The sequence below is a fragment of the Motacilla alba genome, chromosome 1A (assembly GCF_015832195.1).
Source record: "Motacilla alba alba isolate MOTALB_02 chromosome 1A, Motacilla_alba_V1.0_pri, whole genome shotgun sequence".
Classification (NCBI taxonomy): Eukaryota; Metazoa; Chordata; class Aves; order Passeriformes; family Motacillidae; genus Motacilla; species Motacilla alba.
In genome coordinates, this window is record NC_052031.1 from 9,458,153 (window position 1) to 9,486,126 (window position 27,974).

General features: G+C 36.3%; 1 protein-coding gene across 2 annotated transcripts in view; it reads left to right on the forward strand.

Annotated features, from left to right (window-relative positions):
• Positions 1–27,974, forward strand: part of PCLO (piccolo presynaptic cytomatrix protein) — a 324,823-nt gene that overhangs the window by 10,462 nt on the left and 286,387 nt on the right. For both annotated transcript variants that reach the window (XM_038154510.1, XM_038154511.1), the window contains exon 3: positions 9,197–10,597. In XM_038154510.1, coding sequence (XP_038010438.1) covers positions 9,197–10,597 — 1,401 coding nt within the window. The remainder of the gene's footprint in view (positions 1–9,196; positions 10,598–27,974) is intronic.

Below are 27,974 nucleotides of genomic sequence, written 5' to 3' on the forward strand. Positions count from 1 at the left end.
CCACCAGCTGTCTTGCTGAAACTTCATTGTGGGTGTCCTGCTCCAGTCTGCCATTGAAGTGTGACAAAAATCACACCTGTCTTTATTACTGAACATTGGGATCAAAGTTAATGGAACCTGCTCTGGCACGGACCAAAAATTTGCTTATTTCAGCTGCCAAGATTCTTACTGGTTATTAAATTTTCCTTCTACTTTCTGTTTCCTTTAAGTATTTAGCTTATTAACAAAAGTTCCTGATTCCTTTTTCACAATACTTTACCCACTTCTTCCCAAACTATCAGAAAGATCATGGTTTGGGACTTGGCTGTAAGTTTTCTTGCTTATGGTGCAATTTTTTTTTTTCTTTTCACTTCTTGTATTTTAACTTCTCCTGAAGTATTATTGACCAAAATTCTGTGTCTTACCCATGGACCTACTGACTTCACTGTTTTACTGTAGTGTTCCCTGCTATTTTTTTTGGTCATGTTTCATGATTCTGGAATCCTATATTGTGCTTTCCCATGTCCTGTATAACTACTGATTTTACTGCTTCTGTTAAACAAATTATTTATTGGGAAGTAATAATTTCAAACTGGATGTGGGGAGTGGAAGGCATTTATTTAGAAAAACATTTCACTTTTGTTCTCTAAAATTTTCTCTTTGTGCAGCTGCTGCAATTGCTTTCCTAAGACAGTCTCCTTACAAGTTTCTTACAAGTTAGCTCAGTCTCCAAAACTAATCAAGTGAATAATTTTTTTCAATGTAGATCTTTCTAAATTTCTGTGTTTTATATTTCTAGCTGATCCTGAAAAGAATTTTAAAAGCTTTAATAACTGGCTTAAAAAGTAGATTGCATACATTGTAAAGCTATTATAAAATGCAGAAAAAAATTTAATTCATTTTACTAATTTAAACCTCTATATAAAATTCAGTAGTACATGCACTCTGTCTGTTTTAACTCACTAGAGAGAACTCTGTAACTAAGAGCAGAAAGTGATACCTGTATTGCCACAAGGTCAGACCCCTTGAACTGTTTCTCTGAACCATCTGACACTGCAGTCCTCTTGGGGAAGAAGGATGGTTGGTGTCTTGCTTTTGTACAGCAGTCTGGAGAGAAAATGTATCGTACATAAGTGTTCAGTAACATATGTCTCTCTAATCTGTCTAGGTATTCCTACTCCACTCATCACCATGGCACATGACTGCCTAGCAACAGTTGCGTAAAGTAATGGAAAAAATTATATAAGCAGGTCTGAGGACTGGTACTCTATTCCATTTGCCTTTCATGTGCATCAGAACCTTGTAGGAAGTGTATCTTTTACTACGTGGTGACTTATTTTTCTATTTTTTTAAACCATTTTATTTTCCCAAACCCACTCCCATGAGCCATTAGCAACAAAAAGCAGCACTTCCCAAAAAAAGATTCAGCCCATTAGAGCATTCAAATAGGAGTAGGCTTTCTGAAAATGAACAAAGGCATCTTGAGGGAAAAAAGGCAAAAAGCATGAAGTGCTATAGTTAAATCTAAATGATTAGCACATATGCTCAACAGCTGGAGTAAATTTTCCTTCCCTGTTATTGGAAGATGCATGCAAAACAGACTGAGCAAGGGTTTAAAGGGTAGTAACAGAGTCATTACATTCTTTATGGTGGTCATCTGTAAAGCGGATGATCAAGTGGAGTGTTAGAGCTGTTCAGGCTGGACCCTTGGCTGTGGGTGGGCTCTGCTCCTGGAGCCCACCTAGGATGTGTATCTGTGCAGATGTGGATACCTGTCTTCTAGGGGGCTTTTGAGGAGGGGTTATTCTACATGAATTTTATATACATTAGATGATATTTCATCCATTGTGTTGGTGTTCTTTAAAGAGAACACTTGAAATTAATCTTGAGGCCAAGTATGATTTTATACATAGATACTTAATGAAAATTGTACATTCAAATAATGGGGAGCTGTGTATTGATACAGGATTTGTTTGCTTGCCAAAAGTTCTTCTGGGTGGAGATAAAGTGAATTCTTAAAAATATTTTATTGCTTCTGATTTTTTTTTTTTTTCAAACAATGTGTCCTTACCAAAGCTGACTTATTCCTAATGGGGAAAAGAGGAAGGATTAAAATTCCAAGAGGAGCAATCAGAAACCCCAAACAGTTGACTATCTCAATGTGGAGCGTATGGTTTCTGTTCAAGTAGAACTTTTTACTGGATTGCACGTTTATTTTTCAATTCAGTATGAAAAAATTTTCACTCAGTCTGAAGTATTCTCTTTTTTGTTATTGTAAATTTTTGTGGGGGAAGGCATGTCTATTTTTTAAACTTTTTTTTTTGATAGGATAGAAATTTTCCATATCAATTGTACTACATATTATTGCCTTGATTATTGCCTTGATTTTTTTTTTTTGCTTTCTTTCTGCCTTTCTTTATATTTACCATCATGTTGCAAGATTTGATTAAAAATATAATATTTTAGTTCAAATGTTTATAATTATTTTTGGTATTTGTATTTGCTTTTTTATTAAAATCCTGCAGCTCTAAATCTCCTAAACATACTTGGGCATGAAGTAGGATCAGTAACTCAACAGAATTTAAACAGTCAGAAAGGCATTAATTTTTGTTTGTTATTATCATTTTTATTAGGATGTATAGGGAGAACAGTATATAATAATTTAAAATAAGGAAGATAGTTCTTGTGGTGAATCCAGGTAAGCTTTGCTTGTACTTACAATAAAATTAATAGAAATTACCCTATTAAATCTTTGTTGATTACATGACAGTAAAGGAAGCTGTTGATTGAAGTATTCCCTGCGGTTTGCAGTCTAGACCCTGCTGTGTTGGAGTAGTACATGGGAACCAGAATGCAACTTGGTCTGGAAATGATATATAAACAAGAATAAAATTGCCATCACTGTGGCAGTGACATGCAATAAAATCTTAAGTTTTTTAATATCAGGGAAAATATCTTTGAATCTGTACACCCTACGTGAACTTGGTGGGTGGGATATAAGGATTATATAAGTGAAGCAGAAAAAACTGGAAAAAAACCCCAAGGACTTAAATGTAATTATCAGCTGTTATAATCATCATAGATTCTATAAAAATGAGTTTAAAAAAACTCCAGCAAATCCCAAGATTTAAAAATTTTTCAAAGTAGTTATTTAAAAACCAGCTCTATACTGTGCTGAAGTAAAGTGAGAAGAGTTCTGTAAAACTGATGGACTTTAGTCTGGGTTAAAATTGATCAGAGAGCAAATGCAAACAGGACTTATTTAGTTGCCATTTAAAAGCCATAAAAGTGTGATATATTTGCTTTAGTACAAAGAGTACTTGGGGTGTTCCAGTGTTACTAACACTGCAATTTCTATGCAAATGGGGATTATTCACAATTTTTGTGATGAAATGAAGTTAGTATAGTTCCTATGGTTCTGCCCCTAGCCACAACTTCTGCCCAGACATTTGGGAAAATTGCAAAGATCCTCAAGTAGAAGGGTTATGGAAGTACAGGATACTGTTTCTCTCCATGGAATATTCTTAAACAAACTCCCACATTGTTTCTGTCTTAGGGGAAGACTGTGTGCCTACAGTTCTACTTTACTTTAAGGATTAGATGTAGAAGTAGCAGTGATGCCCTGTGGGTTTTTCCTTTTTTTTTTTTTTTTTTTTTTTTTATCTTTACATAAGGGGCAGATCATAGACACAAAACCCCTCTGTATAGGGAATAGTGTCCCAATAATTTAATTGAGCAATATTCTGCAATATGTTGGAGTGTTTTCTCATTAGTCCAGAAAGCTGGCCTGTATGGTTTTTAACACAAGTAAATAATAAATTAATCTGCATAGCTAAAGATGTCAACTGCAGTCAGCCATCTGTGCCAGTATTGCTGTTGCTCAGCAACTGTAATTTACTACTATGTGAGGCCATGTGATGTGGGATGGTGTTTGCTGGGCAGCCACTGGGCAGGCAGCACAGCCCAGCCCTGCTCTCACCAGACAGCTTAATCCTTTTCATGATTCGCTCAGTGCAGCACAGATGAACTTTGTTAACCTTTTCTTTGCCACTCTCTTGATGTGCAGTTAGATTTTTTGTCAATCATTCATGTTTCTGGCATAGTAAATCTCAGTGCAGTTGATGAAAGCAGTGAGCATTTGTTGCATTACTGCGTGATGCAGTGCACTGAGCTGTGTTTAAAAGTCTTTTTCCTTTCTATGTGCATGAGGCAGCTTAATCATATCCTTGGCTATAAAAAACTAGTTTTAGATATCCTGAGATACTGTCATTAAAAAAAAATTCAAAAGGTAATGTTCATTATTTTGCTTGATGATTCTAATTATGTAAGCTATAAAATAATAGTTCCCCAAACATTCATAATTCATATGCAAACTATAGATTTTCGTATTGGTAAGTTAAGTAGTGGAGTATGTTTTAAGATTGTGATAACTACATAATATAATTCATTCTGTTGTGTTTAGTAGCTATAGAACAGCTAAGTAACATTTAAAAATGTTTTTTTCAATATGTCTATTTTAAAAGTTTGCACCAGCATTGGTTTAGCACCAAGCTACAGAGCTTGTAACCATTGCTGTGGTTTGTGGAAGGACACTCATGGACCATGCTGCTGACTAGAATCTAGTGTCATGTTTGTGAGCATCTTGAGTCAGTGTTCCCTGGCAAACTCATCATATACCTGAAAGGAAGGTAAATATGTATTTTGTAGTGATGATGTATTTGCCTGAAATGAGGATCAGTTGCATACTGTGTACAATTGTTAAATGCTTGTTTTGGTGTAATTACTGTAAACAGCTGAGAACTTATTCATAAAGGAATGGTGTAGAAGAAAAACCTTTGTCTCCAGTATTGCACAAGCTTCTTTAGAAGACATTTTAACTTGTATGTTAACATATCCATTTAATTTGGTTTGTGATAGTTGTTTTTTTTTTCATAACAGGATTTTCTGATTTAGCTTCTTGTCTTCGAGTATTCTACCACACTGCATGAAGCTGCATAAAATCATGTGCTTGAGCGCTTTATTTTTCATGTTTGTCTCATCATCTTGGCAAAAATGTCTGCTAAGAGCCAAATCTGGATTCGTCACTGCTCTTTAAAATTGTCAGGGACCAAATAAGTTAATGCATTTTCAAACTAGAAGCTGATTTTGTTAGTAAAGCTTTGGAGCTGACCAGTGTCAGCAAAGTCCATTTTACATACCTGTGGTAAAGGGATGTTAATATTTTATGTATATTTTAAGTTCCTTTTTATAGGAGCAAATGACTGTTCTAAATGAGAATGAGACCCATTCACTTGGAGTGTAGCTCTGCTCTGCACAAGGACTGTTAACATGGCTTCTGAGAGCCACATTCTTATAGTGTGCCAGTAATTTTTATAGGAAATATGTGCAATCTGCAAGTCAAAATTTATTTCTCATGTACTTCTGGAATCATAGAATCAAGATAGATTCTCCTCCCCCCCTACATCATCTGCAGGGATAGAAATTAAGCATGCCAGGCAATGTACTTGCTGACAGCTTTCCTGTTGCTTTTGATGGTTCTGTGTTGTTAGAACAAATCTCAACCATTTTTGAAGAAAAGAATAGACACTGGATTGCCTTCAGCTGTGTTGGCTTTGTTTGGGATAGGGAGAAGGACTGAACTATAGTTGCTATTTGTTACTGGTGTCAACTGTTAGCTTGCCTTTCTTTATGCACTCATAATCTAGGAAATGTACTGTTGTAATTTTCTTCAAAGTAATTCTCCATGGATGTTTTTAGTAAAATACCAAATAAATTCATTTGGTGCTTCAAACTAGATGAGTTGATGTTATGGTTGATGAATATATAAAATACGTTTTAATTATTTTTTTGTTGTTCTGAGGGCATATAGTTTCTACAACAGTTAGAAAACAAAGCAGCAATTTTCTTTGCTCAGGAGTTGAAATCTGAACAAAAATGCTTCATGGAATCTGTCAGGTTTACTGTCCTAGTTATGGCACTTACTGGCATGGGTCTCAGAATGAAGAAAATCACAGATTTCTTCTAGAAATAAGACCCAGCTACCACCTCTATATATTGGTGTAAAAACCAGACAGCTTGGGTTTCTCAGCATCAAAGAAGAATCTCCGTCACAGACAGGAACAGTGAAAGCTCAGAAGTTCCTCTGGAAACGTTTGCTTTTTAATCCCACATAATGATATTAGAAATGTGGAGAAAGAAATGAGGAGGTCACAGAACTTCTGCCCAGGAATACCTTTAAGGATAGAGAAACATTTGTATTTTAGGTATCTGCAGCAGCGCTAAGTTTTACTTCATCTGTAATAATGTGTAAGAGCATCTGTATTTAATGGAAGCCCATTCCTGTCAAATTTTATGGAAAATCTCTGTAATTCTGATAGAACAAACAGGCAAGTGTTTGATAGAAAACTATATCACATTGCACATTTCATGTTGAACTTCTGGTGTTCCAATCACAGGACTATAGTTTGTGCAGTTTTGTATTTGTTTGAAGATGTGTGTAACCTATAATGACTTGAGCATTTTGGCACTTAATTCCTCCCACTAAAATGCATGGGAGGAATTTTATGTTTAAACCTGAAAGATTTAAAAAAATAATACAGTGAAGTGAAACTGTGTACATTTTCAATTTTTAAGTTCAGCTGCAGGAGTGCAAATTTGTTTTTGGTTTTGGAAGCTTCAGTTTCATACCAAGAATGCACATATGTGTATATATGTATATATTTTTTTAAAATAATAATAAGGAAAAATTAGAGGTTGAAGTTTAAGGTTTTGTCTTCTGCAAAAGGTTGTTTTGAAATCTGTAGCATAAAAGTAATGGTTGTTTGGACACCAAGTAGATAGCAGAATCAGACTGGACAAGCTGCAGGTTGAAGACAAACCTAAATGCTTATAAATGCAATTGGAATCTGGACACCATAAATGTAAGAATTTTTCAAACCACTCATTTTTAGCCCCACCAACTCTACAACTGCTTCATTTGAGGCCTTGAAGGTGTCATAGTGACTTAAATTGAGATTTCCTGGAAGCTGAATGAGACCAGGTAGGCACCTGTTATTGCCACGGTGTAAAAGGAAGCAGAAGCAGTGAATCCCTACAGAAAGCATATTTTCCAAATATCTGTAGGAATCCTTTGGATAGGGGGAAAAGCCATTAGGTCCATTAAAAAACTCCTCACAGGATCTTGTCTTTCATCACTGCAGAGCAGAGCCTACCTCCCTAATATAAGAAATCTTAGTTACTTTGCCAAAGCCAGACAACTGTGACAGCCTGGTCTTTGATTACACTTAAGCCCTAGAAAACCCTTAAGGATTAATCCAGAAATGATATTAGTATATACTTAATTAAATTATGTTACTAATATCTAAAATCAGGTAAGGGAAGTGATCATTAAGCAAACAAAATGGGAGTTAAGCTAAATGTAATCCTTGCTCAAGTCTTCTGTACAGGTCTGAACTTAATTCCTTTCATAATTCAAAACAGAGTTTAAACATGTATTACAGGTTTTTTTCAGTTGTTTTCACTTTTTAACAATCGTTTGTTATGGTTTGCAAGTAGAACAGAGAATTGTTTAAACAATCTAAAAAAATTGCAATGAAAATGGGAGATAAGTGCAGCCTTATTATGAATGGAACATTACAGCTGAGGCCAAAATTTGTCATTGCTTTGTGAAGCTGTTAGTAAAAGTGAACTTATATTCCAGAGTGCATGTTTATACCATGTTTATCAGAATAATTTAAATAACTCTGTTTTAGGGAGCTGCATCCAACTCTTAATTTTTTTGCTGCTACAAAAACATAAGGCTGGCAAGCCACACCAAAGTAATGAATTCGTTGCCTCAGTCCATGATATCAGAGCTCCTTTCTTCCAGTGAGCTCTGATATTACATGGACTAAATCCTTCTTTGCATGTAGTGTCTCTGGATTTGTTCCATGGTGTATAGTAGATATTTCATAGCATCACAGAATCATTTATGTTGTAAAATATCTCTAAGACCATCAAGTCCTGAGTGAGAAACAGCATCCAGGAATCTTCACCCTTAAGGGAAAAGAGACTTATGTTGTGTGTTCTCCTACGTGCCATTCCCTCTGTGGCAGTGCTGCTATAGCTAGCACCCTGAGTTTCACACAAGGACTAAAGAAAAGGAGAAGAGCTAAAGGTGACCTGCTTAAATATCTGCTTGCAGGTGGAGGCCCATGAGACTCTGTACCATATTGAATGTCATTTTTGCTACCTATAATGTTTCTGCTAGTGAAGGAAAGTGTGGAAAGTAGCACGTGACCAAATGTTTTAGGCAATTTGATCCTTTCTCAGATTGTGAAGCTGGGCTTATCAGAAATATGGTTTCCCTCTCATGTAATACTGCTTGGGAATGATAAAAAAATGGTTTAAAGTTGCAAGGTACTATAATTGATGAGAAACGAGTAAATACATTATTTGCATTATTCCTTCTCCTCTGTGTGACAAGAGGGGCCCGTTGTATACAGTAATTACCCTAGAAACTTCTGATATCAAAGGAGTTGGGAAACCTAATTATGGCTCTTGAAATACCGTTGAGGCTCAGGCAAAACTCACCACTGATTTTAGATGAACACTTGCCCCCTGAAATTGGTGCTAATTCATAAGTCTGTGTTACACCATTTACACACCTCTGTGGCTAATTCATTGGATACATATGTACTGCCAATACTTGTGCTCTGTAATTGAAACTATTACCAAAAGCATAAGCTGCATTAAGAGCTTGATAGATGTATGCTTAAAGATAATTATGCATTTACTGTGTTTTAATAATTCTGATTATTGTTTTCTGTCAGCAGACTTGATATGTTAAACTATTTTAGCAGTATTTATCATTATTCTGGCAAATCATTGCTGTAAATGAATCACTGAGTCTTGTGAAATTCCAATGCATTTTTTTCATTCTGATGGGTTTTTATCCACCAGTATTCATCTGTGTGTAAACTGAATGTGAGGCCATTAGAATCATGGTCTCAGTGATAGCTTGACTCACAGCAATTGGGGAAGAATGAAAATAATCAGCTGTGTGTGCTAATTGAAAAACATTATTAGTGGTATTTCTCCCTTTTTACACAGAAGTTTAAAAGAAGTTTAAAATATTGGAGCAAGTCCTATATTAGAATAACTTATTATTATGTTTATTTTATTAACTTTGTCTTATCTTAATTATAATTACCTTTTTTTTCTTTTCTTTTTTTTTCAGATCAGTGAATGGCTCTGTTTAAACTGCCAGATGCAAAGAACATTAGGAGGTGACCTAGGACCAGGTCATGGTCCGGGCCCACAGCCATTTGCACCCAAGCAGAAGACACCCATTGCACCTTCAACAGTTAAACCATCTCCCCAGCCACAGCCTGTTCAAAGGAAAGATGTAACTCCAAAACCTGATCCTTCACAGTCAACAGATTTGAAAAAACCTCCTCCACAAAAAAAGCAAACACCCTTGCCTGGGTCTCCTCCTGTAAAATCAAAACAACCCCGTGCAGAACCCACTGACATCTCCCAGCAAACAGATGCCACTCCAAAATCTGACCAAGTCAAGCCAACACAGGCTGAAGATAAGCAAAAACAACCCAGTATACAGAAGCCTACCGCAGACACTGTATCTACCTCTGTAGCACCAGAGCAGAAGCAAGATATGGCAGGGCCCGGACCGCCAACTCAACAGAAAGTGACTGACTCCTCAAAGCCTGAGCTTGCAAAGCCATCCCAGGACACACATCCAGCTGGGGATAAACCGGATTCCAAACCTGTTCCACAAGTGTCCCGGCAGAAGTCAGATCCCAAGCTTGCATCTCAGCCTGGGGCTAGACCAGATGCTAAAGCTCAAAAGCCTGTTGAGCCAACACAAACAAAAGATGAACCTAAGAAGTTACCAACAAAACCAGCCCCAAAGCCTGATACAAAACCAGCTCCCAAGGGCCCACAGGCAGGGGCAGGACCCAAGCCAGTGCCAGCACAGCCGGCACCTCAGCCCCAGCCACCTCAGAAAACTCCAGAGCAATCAAGGCGTTTCAGCCTTAACCTGGGAGGCATCACTGATGCCCCTAAGCCTCAGCCTACAACACCACAAGAAACAGTTACTGGGAAGCTCTTTGGATTTGGAGCTTCATTCTTCAGCCAGGCCTCAAATTTAATTTCCACAGCGGGTCAGACAGGGTCTCAGCCCTCAGGCCCCCCTCCGCCTGGTCCTGCAGCGAAGCAGCCCCAGCCTCCACCACAGCCTCCAGCCCCTCAAGCAACCCCCAAAGAGGCTGCTCAGGCTCAGCCTCTTCCAAAAGCTGTTCCTGTAAAGAAAGAAGCCAAGCCTCCTACAGCTGAAAAATCAGAGCCATTGAAAGTGGATAGTGCTTTAACTAAAGGATCTGATTTAGAAAAGAAACCTGGTTTGGCTAAAGATAGCAAGCCTCAAGCTGCTGAAGCTAAGAAACCCGATGGGCTGTTGGAACCAGAGAAAGCTAGCCAACCTGAAATGTCTTGTCCCCTTTGTAAAACTGGACTAAATATTGGTTCTAAGGATCCCCCCAACTTTAATACCTGTACCGAGTGCAAGAAAGTTGTGTGCAATCTCTGTGGATTTAACCCAATGCCGCACATAGCTGAGGTAAGGTGGTGGAGTCTATATTTACCCTGTATTCCTACCTACAGGTTCCCTGTGCTGTGGAGACATAAATAGCTGGTTTTTAGCTATTGAATTTTTAAGAAATTTTATTGAGCATTTCATCATCTGAAGTCTTTTAAAATTAAGTATTGGTCACTTGTCAGATAGTACTGATGAATTTTTGGTGTATTAAGGAGGTGTGGTAGAGGTGGTTGCTAGGGCTTTGAGACATAAGCAGATGTGGTTATGACCTCCTTTGAAACTGGTGCTACTATGATACAGCAAACTAGTGTACTTTCAGTCTGTTATAAGCTTTTTCTTGAGCATTGTCTCCTAATGTGTGCTTCTTTAACCAGTGCCTCTGATCCAAAAAACTATTGAATGAAGAAATAAGTTAATGCTTAGTTATTGCCCTTCCCTCCTGTTAATACATGATAAATTTATTCTATTAATCTCATTCTGGCTCTGGAGTCTTTGCATATGCTGATGCATTCATTAGGAAGGTTGAAGTTTGACTGATGCCTGTGTGGTGAAAGATGTAATTTTTTGGCAAGAACAATACAATGCTCACAGAGTTACTTCATTCATTAAAGACTGTCACTTTACATGTGCTTTTTTTTGATTGCCTGAGACAGCTACTCATATTTGAAAGAATTACACAACTTATTTTCAACAGTTTCCTTGCATTGTATATTTTTATCTTTCCTTTCTCCATGTAATTTTTTTTTGACAAGGAGAGGGAAAACTTTATATTAGCTTAATGGAAAGATGGAGGCACATCTTATTTGCCCTATGAATTTGGCAAGTTTAATTCAACAGGAGCAGACCAACTAAAAATACTTGTGAGCAGTTGAAGTGTTTAAGTTGGTCTGTGCAGCACATAAGGACTGTGGCAGTTGGTGTTCTGCCTTTGAAATCTGAATGAGTAAATGACAAATGACTGCCAGGGTTAAAGAATATCACGTCTCTGTCTTAAGGTGACAATAAATGTGGGAACTAATAGCATATTGCAGGGAAAATATTGCTTATGATGTTTGCATATGCCTTTGTGTATTATTTTCTGGAATATGCTATCATTTGAGAGGTGTTTTTCCTAATACAATAAGCACATTTTATCCAACACATGAATATGTTGTCTAATGTATTTATGGTCATTTAGGTAAAAAGAAATGTCAGAAAATGCAGGAAGAAGATTGATCAGGGATTGAAAATTGGGATTCAGTTGATTTTTAAAATTGTTTATGCACTGAATACCATCAAACACACAGACTCCCTCATTATCCAACTTTGTGAATACAGACACACAATTATATGGATTTAATTGTAAAAAAGGCTTACAACTTTCTCCAGGGGCTCTCTAGTATGTGTACACAGAGAACCATGGAAACAAGATGTGTCAGTTCCGGAGAAACATTGCTCAAATGACAGCTACTCAAGTCCCAGTGCATGACTTGTGTTCTTCAGAATTGGCTTAGTTGTGGTGGTGTGGGACTGCCTTGAGGTGTGCAGACATGTTATCTTGATTTCTTCTGGTTATGATGAGAAGGCTGATACTCTGTTTCTGTTTTTCCATCACTGTTTTTTTAGAAGATTCCCTGTTTCTGGTCTTTAGAATATCCAGAGCTTGAAATATGAATGATTTTCCTTAGTCTGACTTCCTCATGTCTTTCTTTGTTTCTCTTTTGGCTCCTGCTTGCACATTCTTCCTTGTACTACACATTTCCACCTCTGTATGCATTTTCTGTCTTGCCTTCTTTTTTCCACTTAGTTTTGTTAGAAAGTGGCAATGTACTTTTCCTTCTCTATAGGAGGTGGCTTGCTTGGCTGAGAGCATCTTGACTCTCCTTTTCATAAAGATTGAACAGACAGAGCAGGGAGCTCATAGTTTGATCTCCCGATGTGCTGTGTAAATAAGGTATCCATGGTCAGATACCAATTCTGTTCCTGGATGCACAGTATATAGTATATCCCTTTTACATGACAGAACCACGATCATGAGCAAATAGTTTATGCTCACTTGCATACTCTTTTTGTCCACCAAATTCTTCTAATGTGTTCAGTACTGTCTTGGAGGTTTTATTTACTTGTCTCTTTCTTTGGGGGTTAGGAAGGAGAAATAGAAATGCTTTTAAAAATTTGTCTTTCTGGTGGTTTTCTACCTAATTCTTTTATTCCTATACTGTGCATTCAGATAAAAAAAGTAATTCAAGAAGCTATATGCCATCTTGGCCCCAGAAGTGATTTGGAATGAACAAACATTCTGCATCTTGAACATAATCTTAGTTTTTCTTTGGGCCTGCAGCTGTATCACAGTTATTCTGACAGTTACTTATTTGTTGTCTACATTTTGTTCCCTCAGTAATGGCTGAAAATGAGTGGAGTTTTATTGACTGAGTGATGGCTGAACTCTTGTTGCCAGCAAAGCTTGTTATTAGGCTACATGTGAAGGATCAGTCCAATGGAACAGGGAAAGCAGTGTTTCATTGTCAAATGCAGAGGAGCATCTAAACCCCATGGGCACTTCTACCTAAGATCTCTCAGCTGGGAATTTTTTCCAGCCAATGTGCTGCTGTACTGCAGACTGGGCTGAGAGTACTTTCAAGGGAAGAAAGTGCATTCTTACAGTGGCAGTTGTTTGTTCTTGCCTGTATGTGACAGAAATAACTATCAAAAAAGTATTTAAGCTGCTGCAAACAGTCAGTCCTCTAATAACCCCTCTACTGCAGAAGATATAACTAGACTCTTACCTAGTCAAAATCAACAATATGCTATTTACTTCAGTGAAATTGTTTTGATTTGTGCAAGCAGAGAATTAGGCCAGAATACATTTTCTTAAAATGAGCTGATTGTTCTTTTTCTCCCTGATTTGTTGCTACAACAGTCAAACAGTTATTTACTTAAATGGTAATTTATCCATGATACAAACAGCCACAAATGATTAAATAAATGACACTTGATAGATTTCAGAGACCCACAGGACCATGGGAGCCCTAGTGCATTAGCAGACTCCTTATTCTGCCATTTGCTCAATGGGGAGGAGAACTGTTTACCAGCTCTGTAATTAGCTTTCCAGCTCAGGTAGTTGGAAGCAGCTCTATTTTTAGTAACAAAGCACAAGATCACAACTGCTGAAGCCAGAAATGAAATGTGTGGCAACGACCATTTTGTGCATTTAAAACTCAGTGTACTGTTCAGAATATTGAGCAGGAGCAGAGATGGCTGTCTATAATATAATTAAATATGTTGAGGTCAAGAATGTATAACCTGTGACAAATTATTGCAGAAAAAAAATGTAAAAAATTAAGATGGTTTAAAAGCTAAACTAGGGAAAAATAAGAGAGTCCAGATTTTTAGATTGTATGTGGGCAATATGAAGGATAACATCTTAATAGAATCACGTTAAGAACAGGAAGAGTTGAAAATGTGAGGTGTGTATATGTGACCATGCTAATGGATTTAATCTAATAGAACTCCCAGGAGAACAACAGAAGCACTTTTGAGTCCACTTATAGCTATAAAATTACCTGGAAAGGCACTGGGAAGTAAAGATGCTCCATGTGTGAAATAAATTACTGGAGCTACAGAAAGGAGAGAAAAGTTTCGAATGATGGTGAAGGTCAGGGAGAACTGGGGAAGGGCAGAAGAGACATCATATCTCTGACTTGGCAAGGATTTGTTGTTTGAAAAAAATGTAATCTGTTGGAGATATGATCAGAATACGTAATATAAACAATTTTAGAGTGATATTTCTTAATATGTTTATTACAGCACATGTAGTCTGTATGAAATTGTTTTGCATTGGTGGATATGATGACAGGAATCTATAAAGCTTGATGGTTTCTGTCCAATCTATATTCTTATATATCTTTTTTTAAAAATAAATAGTTGTATAACTTGCCAAAAGAATTTGAGTGTTTTTCTGATAACTCATTTTGCCACTCCTACTTAATAGATTAAACTAAATAATTTTTTCTTGGTCCTACAGACTATAGAGAGAAGGAAAAGAAAAAATATAAATGAGATTTTTTTTAAGTAAGCACAATGCCATCATTAAACTCCATATGATAACCAGGTGAAAAATTGGTACCTTGCTCTTCCAGTAAGAACTTCTAGAAGTAGCAGTAAATAGCATTTTGGAAGTAATATAAGCTTCTCTGGAGATGAAGGGAGTGATTTTGTGGTGGCATGGTGTCATGTATATCTTGAGTTTTTCTACCTCTTCCCAAAATCCTGCAGAAAGGGGACTGGGATGGGTGAATGAGCATCCACTGTAAATAATTCTGCTAGATTCTGTTTTTCCAAGACTTCTCTGATATTTTAAATGGAATGAGGACCTGAGCAAGTGTGCCCTTATACTCAAGCTTCAAAAATAGGCTTTAAAAAAAAATTTAAAAAACCCCCAAACCTGAACTAAGTAAATCAAACCCTGCTGTTAAATGCCCAAAAGTGCTTTGGACTTCTTAAAACAACTTCTTTTAACAGCAATATTAAAAAGTAATAATCCATGTATTATTCTACTGAAAATCTCTAAAATAGTGTACTGCATCATCTGAGGTGACACCCATTGTCTATCTTTAATTAATTAACAGCTCTGTACTGTCAAGTGTTTCCTGCTTGAAAAAGCTCAGACTGCTCTGCAAACTGGCAGGTTTAGCTCCTGTAAGAAACTCCTATCTTCTCTCTTATGTTTGGTGATGAGTTGTTTTGGAAACAGATGGTGTCTGGGAAACACAGTGAAGAAGAATTTGCACTAAAGAGACAAAAACAATCACTCCTTTCAGTTGCATAATTTATCTTTGCCTCTTCCCTCTCCCCTTAAAAAACCTCTTAAAATTTTGATTGTAAGAAAGTGAATGCTATTACGATTTAATAAAGTAACTAAATAATACAGAACATAATAGGCTAACACGATGTACTCCCTAACGTTTATGGAAATTGTATCCCTTAAATGATAATTCTTTATAATTGAGAAAATATTAAAACTACTGCTAATTATTACTTTGAAAGATAAAATCTGACATTGAAAAACAGAGTGCATGTTAGATGATAAAAACCCCACTGTATTTCTTGACTGTCAGAATGAAATTAATCTCTCTCCTAATTAGGTATCTTACTTTTCTTTTTAACTTATTCAATATGCATGGCAGACAAAAATATTGAAATGGAAATATTTTTCATAGCAGAATGATTCACCTTTTCCATTTTTCCTATGAAGCACATATATTATGTATATATGGAGAATAGAAGGGCTAATATGGAATGGCTCTTTGATGGATGATTTCGTCAAAATTGAGCACAGATAAAAATTTTTTTAAAAATTTAATGCCTGAATTAACTTTTTAAATAAAGTTGAAGAGCTTAGTCTTCTTCAAAAAAGTCAAATTTTGGTATTTCACATTTGCAGAGGTATTTAAATGCTTAAAGACAGACAGATACTATAAAGATGTTAGGAGCACATGTCCTTCTCTGATGCCTCAGCTAAACCTGTTCCAAAAAACCCTGCTTTGACCTGATGATTTTACAGAGGCTGAACTTCTGTCTTCTGCACATGACTTGAGCTGTTCCTTTTAAGCAGTGTCTAGCTTCTGTTTAAACCCCTTTGAAATCCAGACATGGAAACCTCTTGTGGGGTCTGATTTTGGCGCGTCTTTGAGGCTAGTTCAACCAGAGGCAGTACTGCTTGGCATTAAGCAGCTGCTAAGCATACCAGCTACAGCTACTTTAATAATTAATTACAATAATAAAGCCTGATCATAGTCAAGTGTGATGTGGTGGTGGTTTGCCAAGTTTACTTCTTCTTCAGTGGTGGTATATGCAAAATACAGACCTGCAAATAGACATATGACTTCAGGACTCTCATTGTCATCTCAAAACTGTTGCTGCCTTGGTACAGCCAAGCTTCTTGTCTCCCAGTTTGCTCCAAGACTCCATGATTCTGCACTCAAGTTTCACCAAAGTAAACCACTACATCCAGATAACCTATTCAGAAGATGTCCTGTGATAGTTTTGTTTGAATTCCCCATCACTGCAGAGGGAAATGAAAATATCGTTACTTTCTCCCAACTTTCTCTGAACAGGTGTCTTGCAGTTCAGTGGGGCTGCTTGGTCCAGAGCAAATTATACACTAATGCAGTTTCATTTTCTGGCAGTCAGGTTTTGATAGTTATTTCTGAATGTGATCTTGGGATGGTATTCGAAAGCAAAGCATCTGAGATCTCTGTGGGTATTAGTCAAGGCATGAGTTACAAGATTGCAGTCTTGTTGATTTTCCTTTTCAGTATTTATGACCATAAAATTAGGTTTTGTTTTTTCCCCCTGAAATTAAATTCAAGGAGTGAAGATTGGTCTCATTACTCAAAGTAATAGTGTGACCTTTGGAAGGACTATTACCATGATTAATTGCCTGCTATTTGTTTCCTTTATTCTAGTCTCAAAAAGTTTCCAAATTACTGCTTTGAACAAAGAACTCCATTGAAACCAACAGTGAGATTTAGACATAAAGCCATGTAAGGCCAGATGGCTTTTATTAATGTTGGTAATGGCCACTGATGGTGTGAAATCCAAAGGGATGTCTACAGCAGCACTGCTGCTGGCACACACAACTCCTGTCATTCTGGCTATTTTTCATCCACTTGGAATTAATTTGCAATGAGTTCTCATTTATTCCATCTTAGATGCCTTTGCATTTCTAAAAGATAAAATGCCTAGGTGAGTGATTAATGCTGAGCTTTCAGTGCTGATTTTTTTGTGTGGTTTGTTTTTCTCCTGTGCACATAGTTTATAGACTAGTGTATTAGAGACAGTCAAGCTGGAGTCACAAATGTAAAACAGATTATCAGGAAAATTACTGCCCTGGCCTTGAGCCAGGTGATTTTCTTCTCTGTTACTTCATTAGAAATTTGGTTGGTGTCCCCTTATTGAATGAGGAAGAAGTCTTTTGAAAGCTGAGCTGCTATCAACTTTTTGAATTGTTCTACTTAACTTTATAATGGTAACTTTAAAGAGAATTTATTTATTTAGATAAAGGTATTTCATGTTTTTCTTTTCCATTACAGCGTAATACATTTTTGTTCATGCTTTACTGAGAAACAAAAATGCTTACTTTAGAGACTTTAAATGTTGCTATTAGTTTTCGTTAATGTCAATATAAGACCCAGTGATCCACTTCCAGATGTTCTTAAACAAACAGGCAAAATTTACTGTATGTTAAGTGCCTTAATTTTTCGGGTGTTTTGGTACCCAGGTAATACATTATATGCTATCTGATCACATTTACACTGTCATAAGCTGTGTGACCATAAAAATATAAAGCATTTAGCTTTTTGTAAGAACCCTCATGTATTTTTGGTGTTCTGATAGATTCCCTAATAGGGGAGGGCTTTGAATTAATTTTTTTTAATATTCTAGGAATATGAAGAGCTGATGCTCTTCTAAGGAACAAATGCTATAATAGCATTTTCAAAAATATCAGAGGATTTTATATATCTGAAACCAGGATATTTTTCCTTGAATATTTGTGTTTGACTGTAGTAGGACCAATATATGTGGTAGTATTTAATAAAATTCTGAGGAGACAATATACGTCAATTAAAATATTTGCAATATATTTTTTGGTCATTTTAAATATTTGCTTTTTTTTTTTGGTTTCATTTCTTGAAGAACAAGGCTATTTCTGTTAAAGAAGTTAAGGCCGAATTCCTGCATGTGTTAAAAATTTCATGTCATGTTTCTGCTGACCAAAAGCCAAATGTTGTCACACCACAACAGCATATTAGTAAGAGAGGTCAACATTTCACACAAATTATTTCTATAAAATTCCCTTGTTTGCCACTACTGTGGGGTGATTTTAAACCTAATGGGATGGCATGAGCATAATCAAAGTAGTTTTGCAACTAATTTTAACTGTTTGCAAGAAGTGTGGCCGGCTGTAAAAATAAAATTTTAGATTTTAAGGAAAAGATGAAATGAGGAAGAGGGGGCATTTACCTGATTTCTGTTTGTATTCTACACATCAATATTTCTCCCTGAGTAATGAAAAGATTCTGTTGTTTAATGAGACAGTGGTCAGTAATTATTTTTATTTTGCTGAAATACATATAGTTCAGTGGACCAGAATGAGAACAAATGTGACTTTAGATTGAATGTTATGTATCTATTAAATTGATTTCTGCAGTATTACTAAGAGTGAGGATGGAGGCTGAGGGGAACCTAAGCCATTTTATAGTAGTGGAAAGGCGATTAGATTCATGCCAGTAAGCTGCTGGAGATGCTGTCCAGCAGCATCTGAAACAGGAGGTCACAGACTGATGTTGAGGAGGGGGATTAGCTGCTGCTGAGCTATTCTGGCTGAATTTTGCACAAAATGCTGTGGAACTGGGGGGAAAGAGGAAAAATATATATTTTTGCATCACTAGAAAAAAAAATGCAAGAGCCAGTAAGTTGTATTAGACCAGAACACTCACTGAGAAGAATGATGAGGTGTATTAGTTTTCCATCTGTGTTTTGGAGGTTAATGAAATTACTCAGACAGTGAGGTAACTTAGGCTTCTAAGGACAAGACTGAAAGACCATCTGGTGGTCTTCTGTTTTTAGTATTTCTAGGTTAGTAACTTTCTTTGTTGTTGTTGTGTTTTATTTTTGGTTTTTTTCTCTTTTTTTTCTTAGCAAACAGCCTTCACATTGGAAATGGTCCAGCTGTCATGTACAGAGATAAGAAATTGAACATACATGAAATCTTGTCCTTATGCATACTATTTTAATGCATGTATTTACTTTTTCAGTTACTTTTTATAGTTACCTTTATAATTGTGCTAAAGACTACAGATGTATTTATAATATTTTAATTTTTTGGAGGGATTTCTGACCACTTTCCTGGCATCCAAAAGGAGTATACTGTTGTGATTTTTTTTTTTTTTGGTTTTGCAATGGCATTCTCTTAATTGCTGAAGATGTTGACATAACTCTGATCCTCATCATTATTTGTCAATACAAATATCTGACTTTTTTTTGAAGTGCCACTTTGTTAATTGCTCTTAAGTTTTGTATCTTCCCATCTATATAAGAAGAAAAAGATCTATTTCTTTCTGATTGTTGACAAACTCTTAGCTACTGTCTTCAGATTACTAGTTAGTAACTATATTTTTTTTACATTTAGAGCAGGATATTAAGTCCTTTACTGTCTAGGTAAGCTGTCAGATATGTTTGTTCCTCACCCTCCCCCAAACCAACATACCAACGCTTAAATGTCTACATAAATATTATGCTCCCACAGCTATTCAATGGCAATTTTCACTGAAACATTGAACTTTGACATAATACAGGAGAACCAGCCTGGGCACATACCCAACTTCAGATGCTCTCTTCTTGCTTTTGAATTACAGGCGGAAAAAGACTGGAATGTTTGAAATACCTGTTATTTCTTAAATAGTTTTGTTTTGAAATGTGCATTAAATATTTTTTGTGCTCAAATGTCAATCTGACACTAAAAATTGGATAAAACAGTAAAGTTTAAACATATTCTACCTTATGGCTCTTGTTTTTGGTGTTTCATAGTCAAGTTTTATATTTTTCTTTTAAAGTCAGAAGTGGACGTTGGAATAAAGTTTCAGCACTATCTCTAAAAGTATTTGGATTTTTGTAAAGTTTAACTTTACCTATGGAAAGGGAAAAACCCAGAATAAAACCAAACTCTGCTCAGATTTTTTTAAAGCTCAATGTATTTTCTACTTAATGTGGCTCAAGTTTTATGTCATGGTATGACATTTATGTAGGCATTGTATTCATTACAGAACAAGTTAAACAGGACTACCCCTCTTTCATGGGCTTCTCTACGTGCATCTTTGTGCTGACCCACAATGTGCTTCTGTTTTTTCCTGACAGTTGTGGCCAAGAACACTTGTAATATGCTGTGCAGTGAATTTTTAAAGTCATGTGCCCAGTATATCTCAATTACACTGTTATGCCAGAACTCTAAATAGGAAGAGCACTACTGTTTTTCTTCTATATCACCCATCAGCAGAAGGATCTCCTGATCAAAACAAGGTGTCTCATTTGATTTGGCATCCTTTTAAATACTTCAGCTGTGCTGCTTCTTCTCCAGACCTGTAAGAATTGTGTTACTGCTCTGTCACCCTTCAAATGACAAATCTGGTCAATGTATTTTTCATAAGGTGCAATGAATGCACATTTTATCTAAAGGAACTTTTGTTTGAATACATAATGTTTTACAATTAGTTACACACATGATTAGAGACGTCAGTAAAATTCATACTTGTCCCTCCCCTTGCTTTCTTCTCTCTCTATGTTATTGGTAACTGGATTCAAGAAAGGTTCAGCTTTAATGTGGTCAATTGCGTGTTCCTGGTGTTGGTCTAAGGTGTGATGCACCTTCCCTGATGAGTTCCTTAAGCTCTTTTGAGTTTGGTCCTTGTTGTCTTTCCAGTATAAAATGAAAATATATTTGATGCTGTATGGACTGGTAGGTCTTTAGTACCTGTAAAGGGCAAGGTGAAACTCCCTCTAAACTCCCTCTACAAATCAGAGTAGATCATCCTGTCCAAATCCTTGTCCAAAGCAGGGTCAGTTGAAGCAGGTTCTTGGGGCCAGTTAGTATTTTATTTGTTCCAGACTCGGAGACTCCACAACCCCTTTAGACAACCATTGGCCACCTTCCTTTTTTAAATATTTTCTTAAAATAATATGTATTTGAAGGAATTGAATTCAAATGAACATAAATGCTTAGTATTTGAATTTATGTTTGTTTGAATTTTTTCTGTTCATTGGATACCATTGAGGAGATTGTCTTTATCTTTTTTTTCACTCTCCCCTCAGCTATTTGAACACAGTGAGGCAACCTTCCTCAGCCTTCTCTTTAGGCTTTTTTTTTTTTTTTTTTCTATTTCCATCTCTCTCAGCTTCTCCTTATATGATTGATGTTCAAACCCTCAGTCACCTTCCTGATCCTTTACTGGACTTGCTCCAGTATTTCCATGTCTCTATTTTACTGGGAAGCCAAGAATTAGACAAAGAACTCTCCCAGCAGTACAGAGTACAGGGGAATATTTACCTCCTAGATGTGCTAACTATGCTCCTAACTAAGACAGCCCAGGATGTTGCAAGTATTTAAGCATGGCTTTTGCTCAATGCCTCCCCTTTTTTTCATACCATGCTCAAGGGCAAAGAATACATGTGTGGTGTCTTCCAGCACCATGGCAGCAGGGTGAAGTACTTTGCTGTAAACACAAATGATACATATTATTGAAAGTTATGGGGTCCAGAGGAAGGAATCAGTTCATGATCAGTCCATGCTAAGGAATACTAGCTTTAAACTGGCCATTAGTCACTGTACATCAGTGAACTTCACACAGACAGAGGTTCTATAATGTGCAAATTTTGGATTACTGTGATATATTTACAGAATATGTCCTAGCAGATCTTCTCCATGGCAGGTGTGTATTGACTTCTCCAAGTTAATTTAACAGGTTCAACAGCAAAAGGTATAGATACTGTTTTGGAGGAAAAAAAATGTTAGGACAGAATCCAAGCTAAGATTTCATAGGATGTTCCAAGAGTTGAACTTTGAACCTGCTCTGTATGTCTGGAATATTTATATTCCAATCAGTTTAGATAAATGTCACTTTCCACTGTCTCCTCTTCCTACTAAAAGAATACATCTTTTCTATACATGCTAAAAGAGTTGCTATTTGTATTTAAAATTTTTATTTTCTTCTATTAACTATGGGTCTCCTTTGTCTTGTCATCTTTTACATTAATGATTTTCATTTTTTAAGTGTCTCTTTTTGCAGTGGAGGAGAAAAAAAAAAATCAGGGTTAATAGGGTAATTTCCATATTTAGTAGCTGGTTTTCCAGGTGCAGAACTTTTGTTGTTTCATCTTGAATCAGTGGGTGCATTTTGTGAAGTATGAGGCTTTAAAAACACCCTGTAATTTACAGAGCTTTGAAGCATGCTGGAATGAAAATTTTTTCAGTAATGATCTATTTTCTGAACCTCTATGCATGTGAAAACAGTTAATCCCTATGTTCCAATAGGATTTATTAGGTGTTTCATGCTCTCTAAATTTTGTTTGGATGATTTGTCCGTATAGAATTAATAATTCTCTGCAAGCACATAGTCTATATTTCTTGGTCTTAACTTGCTATTCAAGAAGAAGTAGTCATTTTTCTTTTAAGTCTGGGGATATGACATCAGAAATGATGTGTCATCACTAAAATGAAATTATACTAGAGCAGATATTATAAATTCATTATTAGTAGCAAACAATTATTGATATATTATAACAGGAATCAGGGTGAAAAGTTTGGATCTTCATCAGCATGCAGGATATAATTTGCAGAGCATGTCAAGGAAAATTTACTCTAATTTTGTTTCTGAGTCTGAAGCTATAATAGTGATTGCATTTCTTGGATGGCTTTTCCCCCTCTGCTTTATTCTAGTTCACATGCTCTGTCCTTATGACTTAGATTAATTCTGTGTGCATTGCAGGGTATTAATATCCCTTTTAATTAGTTTCCTATTGCTTACATAGACAAAAAGTGACTTCATAGTCTGTGAAAAATCACTGAACAATGGACTGAAAAGCATTTAGTTCCTTTCAGTACTAAAGTTTATCTGTAGTAGAAAACAGGAGAAATCAAGGTGTCCTTGTAATGGCAATTCAGTTTCCTCTGCATAGGTTCCTGTCTTTATGCACTGGAATCTTATTTACGCAACTCAGTAGACTGACACAGTTTTAAGAAGGTGATACTTTGAATTTTTAATTACAAAATATATACTTGCTGATAAAATAGGGTCGGGTGCTGGTTAGAAACTAGTCATTCCCCGGCACACCTTCTAAGGCCTCTCACATTTTTGAATGTACCTTATGTGCACAGTTTCACATAAAAATATTTATTCACATATATATATTTTATTCACATAAAAATATTTATTTCTGCTGACAAGTCTCACCTGCTGTTTCCTTGGCATCACTTATTTCTCTGCACTTGACTTCAAGTCTGCTGTACCAAATCTGTCTGAGAAGAGATACACCTTGAATTTTGTGTTTGTAAAACTAGCACTGCTATAGTATCATTCTCTTCTCTCCACCTTTTATTTTCAGACATTTAAAGCAACCATTCTTATTGCCTGTTTTTCACTTGATTGTGAAGTTAAATGTGTGGCTGTCATATTTAACTACCTAAAAGTAAGATCCATTTTTAAAACATTAAGAGAAATTAAACAAGGCAAGTGGAAAAAAGGTGCTGACAGAAAGACAATGATTTGCAAGTTAGTGCAATAAAAATTAATAAGTCCAGTTAACAAAAGTATATTTCCTTGCAGTTATATTCCTTGTATCTCCTAAATGTACTAAACCAGAAGCCAGTTCTTTAGCATGGCAGAAAATGGCAGATGGAATTATTTCTATGCAAGTATTAAAAAGAAGGGCTCTACATTATCTCTGTCATGATTTAGTTTTGGGCTTCAGTCCCTGTGCTGTCTATTATTAGCATCATAAAACATAATGGAAGTATTTAGGGATTCAAATGCATAGATTCATGCTGGATTTCACTTCCTTATGTATCTGCAGATGGTGTGTATATTTTTGCATATTGGATTTTATGGGTTAGAATACATTTGATGGGGTAGATGTTGGGGAGTGCAAAGATTCATTGCAAGTGATTCATTCAAAGACTTTTATGTATCTTTTGTAAGCCATTTGGTTTCCAATGAAGACTCTGAATCATTATCTTAGTTTATCACTACTTCTTTCTAACTTTGATGAAACTTTTTTCCTTGTTCAGTCAAAAAGGCTGGGAGTCTGATCTATTAAATGCTTGGATGCTTGATGTTGAAGGGTTTATCTATACATGAGCAGAATAAAACCAAGAGCTTGCAGTGCATAGAAAGAGAGTACAGGAGGTCCATTTTTTCTAAGGATTTTGATTTGGACTCCATATGAGCACTCCAGTGTAATTCTAAGTGAGGCAAGTGAAAGCATGCATGTGAAAGTATGTTTGAATTATGCACAACCTGCAAATGTAAAGACAGAAAATCACGGAGGTTCAGTCACAGGAATGGATTTCAATGATCAGTTACAAGTTGATCAATTCAATTAATCAGGTGTTTTTTCCCCTGGTCTCAGTGGAGTTTAAAATTTATGTAGTTCCCAAACTCAATTCTTGAGGACAAGCTTTCCTTCCACTATCCAGTTTTTAAAATTTCTTCACACAGGAAGCTACTAAAAGGGAAACATGAGTTTGTAAGTGCTGTATGGAGGGTGCTTACCAGGAGAATTGCCTTAACTTTTGCAATGGTTTTCATTTTTCATCACAGGTGGAAAATTTACAGAACCAACAGCTTTTAAACCACCAATTTATGGAACCAACCAACCAACTAGACAGAAGTGTTTAGTTATGGAGTGTGTATGAATGGAAAGCAAAGGCACAGAACACGTTATTTCTTCTCCATTTATTGTTTCATGAGAAGGAGATGTCCTTTGCCTGTGCTAGAGTTCCACAGCACCTACTCTTGTGATAAGCTGTCTGTCAGCATAGTCTTGTCAAGCTGGCTGAAGTAATGTGGAAGGGGAGATAACAGAAGGAGTTACAAGACAGTGATGTCTTTTAGATGAAAGAAGTTTCAAAATTAATCAAATAGGTAACATAAATGACATTTTCCTTGATTTATTTCTCAAGAGTTGATGGAAATTACTCTGATTTCAGACAGCCTGGCATTGCTCAATCAGCGTCATGTAGCAACTGTTCAAATCAATAGATGTTTCTTGGTTTTAGCAAATAGTTTTGTCTGACAGGATGTGACTGAAATAAGTCAGCCTTAAGAAGCAGAACTAAATACCAGATTCAGTGCTTGCTTTCTGTCTGTGGGGATATATTTTCATAGTGGCATTTAAGATTTTAGAACTTCATCTTCTAAACTGATTAGCTAAGTGAGAAACTTTCGCTCTCATTAGTAGTTATTTCCAGATTTGTTTAAAGATATGGCACTAGAACCCTAAACATTACTTCACCAGGCTTAGAAGGATTTTCAGGAAATATCAGAAACTTTCAGTTCAAGCCTTAGTCTTGCAAATAAAGAGCTTTCACATGAGTAATCTGATCTACTTCAGCCTTCTGGTTATGGGTAGGATCCTGCTGTGTCCCACTCCTTTGAAGGAGCGACTTATTCTATGAGAAGCTCCATTCATTTGATTGAACTTTTCAAAAAGAAAGAGAAAGCTTATTAAGAAAATAGGTGACAAATTTTGTTCTTCCTGAGTAAAACCATGATGATGTATGAAATCTTTTAAGAAGGTGACTAATGTGGTACAATCACTTAAAGTGATGCATGCTGGTTTTTCATGGTACTGCTCTGTTTCTTTGTGTGCAGATGTAGAAGTTTTGAAAATATGTAATTGGTTTGTGATTAGAAACCGTAGTCACATCCCCATACTTGCTATGGTGAAATTCAGAAAAATGTGTCCTAGGCAGTTCTAAATGATTCCTCATTACTTTTAAGTCTTGTCTTAGGCTTTTCTAAATGGCCAATTATTTGAAAAGAGGGGGAATTGCTTTTTAAGACAACAGATTGTTTCATATAAACAAATATATTAAAAGTGTTTTTAGTCTATGCATATTATTTCAAGAAGGAGAAAAAGATAAGAATTTGGAGGAGAAATTTGGAGGGATGACATCTTGAAGCAATACTATATTTGAAGAGCATACTGAATGCATAAATTTTGAAGTTGCACTTTGAAGACTGCCTGTGTCTCTATAGATTGCTGAACCTGAATAAATCAACAAGATGACCAAGAGTCTGAGTCAGTGCTAATATACATTGATCATTTGTGCTTCCATTTGCATTAGTGGTGATGCTACTGAATCCTTTGCTGTCAATTCTGCCAGCAGCCAACATGACCAAGCTTTGTAAATAAGGGTGTTGAGGGTGACAGCCAGACCTCATTGCTGAGGTATGCACTGCAACAGCATCTGAACAGGGCAAGCAGAACAGGTAGACCATGGGATGGTAGACAACTAACACAAACATTTAAATTGAAGATTCAGAATGGCTGAGTTTAGAAGGTACATCAGTAGGTTATGCAGTCCAATCTTCTGTCCAAATTAGCATCCACAAACCACACCAGGTTGCTCAGGACTTTGATATCTAGTTTTGAAAGCCTCCATGAAAAAAGGCTGCATGAAATCTGTGGACAACTTGTCTCAATCCTTCAAAGTCCTTGCGGTGAATAAGGTTCTCCATATATTCAGCTTAAACCTCAGTATGCAGTTTCTTACCCACTTTGAAGTGCCTGACTCTGTCTTTTCAATGGTCTCCTCCTTTGGTTTCTGTTAGTTTCCTGAAAAGCAGATTTCTGCATGCTGAACAAGCCCCCTTCCCTCATCTTCTCCTTACAAGGGAGTTTTTCTAGCCTCTAACCATCTTTATTGCCTTTCACTAAGCTTTCTGCAGCTTGTCACTCTTCTTTTGGTGTGGGAGAATGATACAGGATGCAGTGTGTTAGATGCAGTCTAATAACTAATGGGCTCACTTCTACTGGCTATGGGCCTTTTAAAACAGCCCAGGGTGCTCAGATGTTCTTTATAGCAAGTGTGCCATATCCACCATGTTTAGCAGTGAGCCCATGTTTTTGTTGTCCTGACATTTCCTTGCATATTTAGCATAGAAACTATTCTTGTTGCCCTTGATGTCCCTTGCCAGTTTCAATCCTAGCTAAGCTTTGCTTTTCCTAGACAGATGGTTGTGCAGTGTTTCTAAATTCCTTCTTTGTAGCCTAATTAGAATGCTAGTTCTGGAGTAGAGGCAGGGTTCAGAGGTTCAGGCATCCTGTCCCATGTGTGTAGCTGGTTGCTTGAATGATATAATCCTATTGTAAACACTATATGCAGAAATATTTTGGAGGACAGCTAGCAAGTGCAAAGAACTACAGAATTATGCCCTTTACAGTGCTGTTTGTGGTTTAATGTTTACATATATTAATGCAAATCTTTTTGACAGTCTCCTGGTCCAGGCATAGACTGTGCCTGTTATAGCAATTTATAATTTATATTTCTGATAGCCATAAGAAACTATCTCAGCTTCTCAGAGATGATAAAACTATTGCCACTGTGAGTCAAATTTACTTGAAAATTAATGCAGTTGTCCATCTAAACTTTATGATAATGTGTTGTTCTCCTGTGCTGAGCTACTTGGCACCATTGTATCTGTCAAATTTAATAAAGATATATTTATCTTCAACTTTATTTCATATAGGAATTGCCAAACTTAGCATATCAACACATCACATTGTATCTTTGCTATGAAGTCGGGTTGTCTTACCATTGGAAAGTGTTTGTCCTTCGATATTAAAAATAGCTAGTGTGAGT